At 46.9% G+C, this 8,373-nt stretch overlaps 1 protein-coding gene across 2 annotated transcripts in view; it reads left to right on the forward strand.

Annotated features, from left to right (window-relative positions):
- Positions 1 to 7,834, forward strand: part of LOC129341824 (uncharacterized) — a 48,161-nt gene extending 40,327 nt beyond the window's left edge. Inside the window, exon 4 of one of the 2 annotated variants that reach the window (XM_054997147.1) lies at positions 4,404 to 7,834. In XM_054997147.1, coding sequence (XP_054853122.1) covers positions 4,452 to 5,777 — 1,326 coding nt within the window. In that variant the 5' untranslated portion in view covers positions 4,404 to 4,451 and the 3' untranslated portion in view covers positions 5,778 to 7,834. The remainder of the gene's footprint in view (positions 1 to 4,403) is intronic. The other variant, XM_054997148.1, reaches the window with a different exon arrangement.
- Positions 7,835 to 8,373: the final 539 nt, after the last annotated feature.

An 8,373-nucleotide genomic window follows, 5' to 3' on the forward strand; every position in this document is an offset into this window, starting at 1 on the left:
ATAGGTGACAACCAGTGGTGTTCTGTTGTTAGTTCCTTTAGGTTTGTCCTGGAGTAGGCTGTTTCTGGGTACTAGTCTGGCCCTGTTGATTTGTTTCTTCACTTCATTTGGTGGGTACTGTAGTCCCAAAAATGCTTGTTGTAAATCTCTTAAGTGTGAGTCTTGGTCGAGAGCATTGGAGCAGATACAGTTGTAACGTAAGGCTTGGCTGTAGACAATAGACCGAGTAGTATGTTTAGGGTGGTAGCTGGATGCATGTAGATATGAGTATTGGTCTGTTGGTTTCCGGTATAAGGTGGTATTTATTCGTCCATTATGTATTTGTACAGTGGTGTCCAGGAAGTGTACCTGTTGTGTAGAGTGGTCCAGGCTTAGGTTGATAGTAGGGTGAAAGTTTGAAGCTCCCATAAAAGCAAAACAAATTAATAGATACCCCTTTGGAACAAAACTCAAAGGATTCGTTTCAAAGGAGCATTCTTTTTATTCCTGTGTGTATGTCCATCTCCACTCTCCCATCCTCCATGTCAGGCAGCCTAAGTGCATGATTTATCAAACCACCGGTGGTCAGGAGGACTGTGAACTCTGACCGTTTGCTCCTTCCCCCTTGCTGAAGCAACAGTTGCTACTTGCTAGAGATTAGAGGATCCTCTGGATCTCCTTTCCAGTAGGAGTCCCACCCTGAAGAATGCTGCGGTGAGTAATGAAAGGGGGTGAAGAATACTTGAGAAACAGCTGTGTAGCAGTCAAAACTTTTGTCCAACAGCATTAGAAATTGAATTCTGAGAGCAAGTTGGAGGAATTGGAGCCTCCATGCTTCTTTTTCCAGGTGGGCTCCTGAGGCTTTGAAAGGTACGTGACAGACAGCAGTGGAACAGGAAGAGTCAGGGCAGGTTCTCCAACCCAAGTGGAGAACTTTGGGCAGGACTGTCAGAAGAACACCACTGGAACTTGGTTTCCTGCTGGCCACCAGTGGTGCAGGAGGGCATGATCACCCACTCCCTCTTCAACCTGCTGGAAGCTGGCATGGAGCAGGTGGCAATGCCTACCCCCCCTTCAATGCCCAGCCCCCTTCACCCAGACAGAATCAGGCTCGGAGAGGGGAGGAAATGCCCATCCCCCCTTCACCCGGTCGGGAGCTGGGATCAGACATGGAGCAGGAGGCAATGTCCAGCCCCTCTTCATTTGGCTGGGATTAGGAGCAGAGGAGGTGGAAATGCCCACTTCCCCTTCACCCCATCGGGATCAGACATGGAGCAGGCAGCAATGCCCTGCCCCCTTCATCCAGATGGAATCAGGCACAGAGAGGGGAGGCAAAGCCCATCCCCCCTTCACCCAGCCGAGAGCTGGGATCAGACATGGAGCAAGAGGCAATGTCCAGCCCCTCTTCATTTGGCTGGGATTAGGAGCAGAGGAGGTGGAAATGCCCACTTCCCCTTCACCCCATCGGGATCAGACATGGAGCAGGCAGCAATGCCCAGCCCCCTTCATCCAGATGGAATCAGGCACAGAGAGGGGAGGCAAAGCCCATCCCCCCTTCACCCAGCCGAGAGCTGGGATCAGACATGGAGCAAGAGGCAATGTCCAGCCCCTCTTCATCTGGCTGGGCTTAGGAGCGGAGCAGGCGGAAATGCCTGCCCCCCCTTCACCCCACCGGGATCAGACACGGAGCAGGCAGTGATGCCCACCCCCCTTCACCCGGCTGGGATCAGGCATGGAGCAGGCGGCGTGTGTGATAGGCATAGTGATGGGCATGTGTGATAGGCATGGCCCTGTTGTCACCCCTCAGACCTGCACCACAGCCATTAGGGTTACCAACCTAAAGGTGAGGCCTGGAGTTCTCCTGGAATTAACAACAGAGGTGCATTGTCTTTGCATCCCGTTAGAGGGAATGGTCGTTCCTATTAGAAGTTTGTAACCTGAGGGTGGAATAATTGCAAGAGTTAGGAGAAGAGTCATATGCTTTCCTAATAACTATTAACCTTGGCTGTTTGTGAAAAGCACTTCCTTTTCGTGCAAGATGCCTTTTCATCAGAGTCCCCAGCAACAGAAGTCTCTCTGTGTGTAGTTACACTATGCAGTATGAGGCCACAGTGATATAGCCCTTCTTGTTCCATCTTCTGAAAGATAAGTATCCTGACAAGGGCATAGATCTTGTTGATGTTGAGTCAAGGTTTGCCTCAGTCCTCTTCAGATGTTATAAGCCCACCAACACACCTGTGATAGTCCTGATACGTGCTGCCGCCATGTTGTGTGAACAAAAGAGTGACCTGGGCATACAGCCTTGGTACATGTGACTATAAATCCTGGAAAAATGCAGCGGTCAGTGCACACATACGGAAATTACATTCACACTGTCAATATGTGAGTTGCCCTGTTCTTGCAGCATGTTGACCACATGTATTTGGAGGATTGTGACTGCACTCTCATCATGTGTGACTAACATTTGAAAAGGTCTTTGGTAAATACTATGCTCTGTTAGAATAGCATAGGTGGAATGGGGGGGGTGACAATTATTTTTGTTTTCCCATTTATTTCAACTTACCTTATACCACACATTTTGCTGGCGTAGCACATCATTGTTTTGGGGCAGAACCAAGGTCTGGGAGAATTTAGGATACCAATTGTGTCCCATTCCTCCACTGACCCTGCCCAGTTCTGGCCCCTATACTGGGCAGTGTTGCACCAGCATGGTGCTGTGGCAACGTGACCTCAGGGCGGGGGCCTCAGTACTTCATGGTATGATGACACAGGCAAGATATTACACTCCAGCTTGTGTAATAAGACCATAAGATTACAGACGGAGAGAGACACAAATCTGTTAGTGTTTGTGGTAACAAACTGTGTGGCTTTGGTTTGGGCTGCAAGAACGCTGTTTCATAAGCAAGGACCCTTGGTCTTACTCACCATCCATGTCAGTTCTCAGGGTAGAGGCTCTTGCAACAGGGTCTGTGATATGGGAGCAGGAGGTCCTGAAAGTAGCCTAGTCCTAGAACTCTAAAAGTAAAATCCAGTTCTTTGAACTAAACCTGAAAATACATCAGCAGGCAATGGAGCTATTTAAGTACAGGGAGGCAAGATGTATGCTGCGTAGCCTTGCTGCTGCATTTTGAAGTTTCTGTTTAGAGACCAATGTTAGAGAGCTGTTTAGAGAGCAACGTAGCAATCAAACCTAGAGATGATCAGAGCCTGGACAGTTATGGCCTGATCTGGTTTCATGAGCAGACAAAGCTGATTAAAGGCCCTTGAATGTTCATCTGCAAACACACGTCCGAAAAGGCAAGGTTCTCTTATAGCCAGGGGTGGCACCAGGGTTTCCAGCACCCGTGGCCAGGCGCGCACGCACCACACTGCGTGATGACGTCACGTGTGACGTGATCACGGAAGCGTGGGCTGTGAGCTGGCCCCATTGCTGTGGCGGGCGGCTGGGATGGTGCGCAGGTGGCCTCCCAGCTCTCCCGCTCAGTTGCCCTGCGCTGCCCCAGATGCCTGCCGCACCTGGCCCACGGCTGCTGCACCTGGCCAGAGGTGTGTGCTGGCGGCGGCAGCGCGGGGCAGGAGGGCTGGGAGGCTGCAGCAGCTGCAGCTTCCCATCCCTCCCTTTCAGCTGCCAGCACTGCCACCACCAGCTCTGTGGCGTGCACCCCTGCCCCAGTGCCTCCTCCGGCGCCCCCTTCGGTGCCCCAGCGCTTGCAACTGCCTACCTGGCCTCAATGGGTATGCCGGCCCTGCTTATAGCCCTCTCCTCCCCAAGAGGTCTCTCCAGTATACAGACCATCTCTCCATCTAAACCTTGTCAATGGCCGTTTTCACACTGTCTATAAATCGCGCGAGACTCACGGAATGCTGCCGGCTTTCTTGCGCGATTTTTGATGCCATCTGTTTACAAAACGCCACAAACAGTGATTTACGGCGTTTTGTAATTGGATGGTGTTAAAAATTGCACGAGGAAGCCGGCAGCCTTCTGTGAGTCTTGCGTGATTTACAGACAGTGTGAAAACGGACAATCACAATGATAGCCATTTTGCTACTATATCTTTTTTAGAAGTGAGTTAAATTAGTGCCTCCTTTTAGAGTTACGTAAGCCCTTTGAAAAGTCATCCATCAGTTGTAAATTTGGAATTCCCACAGATTCAGCTCCTCTGGGCTGGGAGACGGGGCTTCATCCCGCTTACCTTCTCAAAACATCATTCCTGTCTTGGATCAATTGTCTAACACCAGAATAAACTTCATGGGCGCAATTTTTTAAAAATACGAGTTTGGGTCATTCATTTTTTGCCCAACTATTGATCCTGACTCCAAGTATATCTTTAGCAATGAAAGGCATAGTAAAGAAGAATTTCCATCATCATTTCCATCATTTGTGTCTTACTGTTGTTTTGCATTTTCTTTATTTTGTTTTGCAGAACAGCTGTCTGATGGGCTGTCACAGCGCCAACTAATCACAGTGTGAGATGTCTTCCTGTTGGAAAAAATCAAACGTGGTGGCTGGTGTTTCCATTGCCATATTTGTGTCAATAATGAGCCTCTCCTACCTCCAGAGGAAAAAACTCACTTCCTTATGGGTGTATGAAATTAACACCTCTTCTATAGTAATACCTACTACTAAATGGTGCCGGGGGATTCCTTCCAATAACACCATCACTCCCTTAAAAGATCACAGAACTTTCATCATCGCTCCATACTTTGACAACAGAAAGAACAAAGTGACACGAGTGATTGCAATAGTCCACCACAATGATGTCAAGGAACTATATTGCTGGTTCTGCCACCCATCCAATGACGAAATACACATTTCCAAGGCTGAAATAGATGTCCATCCTGATAGATTTGACTTCCCGTATGGTGCCACGGACTTGCACTGCCCAGAACCGGAAGACTGGGAACCACGCTATGTGTCAATACACTGGTCTCCTGATGGGAATATTGATCATCTACCACTTTTTGAAATAAAAAACCGTGAACCTGAAGGTTCTCCAGTGGACTTCACGGTCTGCATCTCCACCATGTTTGGAGAGTACAACAACATCCTGCAGTTTGTGCAGACCGTGGAGATGTATCGAATCCTCGGGGTGGGCAGAGTGGTGATCTACAAGAACAGCTGCAGCCCACTGATGGAAAAAGTGCTGGATTTTTATATTGCAGAAGGAGTTGTTGAGATCATCCCCTGGCCCATTGATTCATACCTCAAGGTCTCTTCTCGTTGGCATCATTCAATGGATCCCAAGGACATTGGTTACTATGGACAAATCACAGCCTTGAATGACTGTGTCTATCGCAACATGTACAAGAGCAAATATGTGCTGCTAAATGATGTGGATGAAATTATTCTACCAATAAAATATGCAAATTGGAAAACAATGATGCAGAACCTTCAGGAGCAACATCCTGGCGCTGCCGTTTTCCTCTTTGAAAATCACATATTTCCTAAAACTGTATTTACACCCACTGATATGTTCAACATCTCCTCTTGGAGTGCAGTGCCTGGAGTTAATATACTGAGTCACGTCATTCGGGAACCTGATAGGAAAAATTTCTTCAATGCTCGGAAAATGATTGTTGACCCAAAGAAAGTGGTCCAGACATCCGTACACTCCATTCTCCATGCATATGGGGACAACATTTATGTCCCAATGGATGTTGCCCTTGTGTATCATTGCCGGGTTCCCCTACAAGCAAATCTGCCTAGAGAATCACTCATTAAGGACACAACACTCTGGAGATACAACGTTTCACTAATTGGGAATGTCAGCAAAGTTCTTCAGCATATAGCTTTGTAAACAAGAATGGAAAGCTGAGGGAAACTCAAGTACTACAGAAGGACAAGCAATGCTGAAATGACTTATAAAAACTAACTATGCCTTTAAAAAACAAATTAGGCAGCACAAGTATAACATATTGAGTAATGCCTCAGAGAGTGTGCCACAAAGTAGTTGGGTTTGCAGGTTAGAGGTTAAAAAAAAAGGTCAAGTTCAGTTTGGACTTGTTGATGTCACTATTGTATAGACAACAAGCAAAGGTATTTATTTATTTATTTCCACATTTTAAATTGTCTGATCGATCGTAATATTTTCACACAGGGACCTGGGAGTTAACCAATTTAACTTATAGCCGGATCAAAAATATTTGAGGGCTTCCATGAAGTTGGCTTTAACCTCTTCAGTTTTCTGGCTACATACAGTAACACTTAGAAGAAAGGAAAGCCACTTTGGGAGAGAAATTTGGAGAAGGTAAGCAGCAACAAAAGAGGCACGGTGGACCTGCCAATTCCTGCCTGCTGCTGCTTGGTTCAATTGTAAGTTGTAAGTTGGCCTCCTGGCCAACTGGCCAGGAAGGGGGGGGGGAAGCCCTGTCCCTTTAAGACTGAATTAATAAGCAGGAATGAGCAGCTGAAGTTTTTCATGGCAGGGAGCTGAATAGCATCACTTGCTAATTGCTTGTAGATCAAACTGATATTAAAGGGGCAGCTAGAGGGCTCAGTTTGCCCTCCTCAGCTGGTTTCCTTCCATGGGATTCCAGATGCGTTCTACGTGGAACATGCAAGTAGACATATGGTGCCGTCCTTAGCAGAGTGACATGGAAGGTTGTAGTTTTGCTTAGGATTTCACTGAGAAGACAGCTGGGAAAGGAGCCATGTGGGGTTGTGAAGCATTAGGAAAGGAAGGGGTTAAGCCCTCATCTGCAAGCGGCTTCTGTACTCCACATTCCCTCCCCTCCTGAAAGCACTTTTCTTTAAAAGTAACCAAAAAGGCTGTTAACAATGGGTGAAGCGCAGTTTGCTTCTCACCCATTACAGAACTGATTGCACTCAGAAGGCTGAAGTGATGAGCACATACCATCAATCTCACTAGAATGCAACCATCCTTCTGTTCATCCCTTCCCTTGGTGACCCCCATTGTGATGCCCCTGGAAACTATGGTGCCTATGGATGTTTTGTGGCACTCACTTCCCTCTCCAAAAAAATCTTTTCTCCTGAAGAGCCAGTCCTGCTTTTCCATTAGACTAGGAGGAGCTTTAGAAGAGCCCCCATCTTTGTGTTTGCAGCCATTCAGAAACAGCTGTCTCCATCAAAGGGAGATACTTGGGTTAGGACCTCCCAACATTTTGTAACTGGCCTTTGTGCCCATGACAGTCATTTTGTGAAGACACCCATTCAGTGTCCTCAAAATTCCAGAAGTGCACACAGGCGCAACAGGGAATCCCTGACTTAAATGCTCCTGAACTGAACTGAGTGGTCAGTTCCGAACATTACTCCTTTAAGACTCCCTGCTTAGGCACAAGAGACAGGATAGAAGGTGGCCACATCTCAATGACAGAGCCCATAGTTTGTAAGCAGAAACTCCCAAATTCAATCCCTGGCCCCTCAGGTTAAAAGGATGTCAAATTAAAAGGAACAGTGGCGTGATGAGATTGTTTTAAATTCTGTACTCCACAGTGCTCCCGCTTTAGATTTTTTTTTGCCATCAAGTCACAGCTGACTTATGGTGATCCCAGAGGGTTTGCAAGGCAAGAGAAGTTCAGAGATGGTCAGCCATTGCCTGCTTTGGCATAGCAACTCTGGAATTTCTCAGTGGTTTTCCATCCAAGTACTAACCAGGGTTGATCCTGTTTAGCGTCTAAGAACTGATGAGATCAGGCTACCCTGGACTACCCAGGTCCTGGTCCACTTTAGATAGTAATGTACATTACAGATGCAAAGCTACAGCTTACTTTTGGAGGCCCTAGCTGAGCCCTGACCTGGGGCTCAGGATTGCCCCCTCCCAAAGTCTGGTCATGACAGCATCAATGAACAATAAAAATCAATACCCTAGAGAGACACTGCCAGTCATTACACTTGAATGGAAAGTGAACAGACTCACATGTATTCCTCCCTGTTCACTTGCACTCCACTCGATCATGTAATGATCTACTTGCATGTTCCATGTAGAACGCATTACTACGTGATCGAGTGGAGTGCAAGTGGAGTGCAAGTGAACAGGGAGGAATACATGTGAGTCTGTTCACTTGCCATTTAAGTGTAATTCATCACTTCTAGCTTGGCCCTGAGTATGCCATGGGGGCATAAATAGCCCCAAGGGCTACGTTTACCCTTTCAAAAAGGCCTCAGTTAACTTCAAGAGATGATGATAACTAAGATATGATATCCCTTTTGATCCAACCGTTTGGTATTGAAAATGCTACTATAGCATCACCACTACCCCAGTAAGCAAAAAGATCTAGAGTCAATACGTTCTGAGTTGATTCCTTTTGGAAAAGAATTGTAATTTTTTAAAAAATCTTGCTTTATTTAAAAATGTACAAGAGAATCGGTGGAGGCAAAGAGGCGCTTCTAAAGAGCAGCAGACCACAACTTACATCATTTGCTGAGAGAGAGAG

Source organism: Eublepharis macularius, chromosome 14 (assembly GCF_028583425.1).
Source record: "Eublepharis macularius isolate TG4126 chromosome 14, MPM_Emac_v1.0, whole genome shotgun sequence".
In the NCBI taxonomy this organism is placed as follows: domain Eukaryota; kingdom Metazoa; phylum Chordata; class Lepidosauria; order Squamata; family Eublepharidae; genus Eublepharis; species Eublepharis macularius.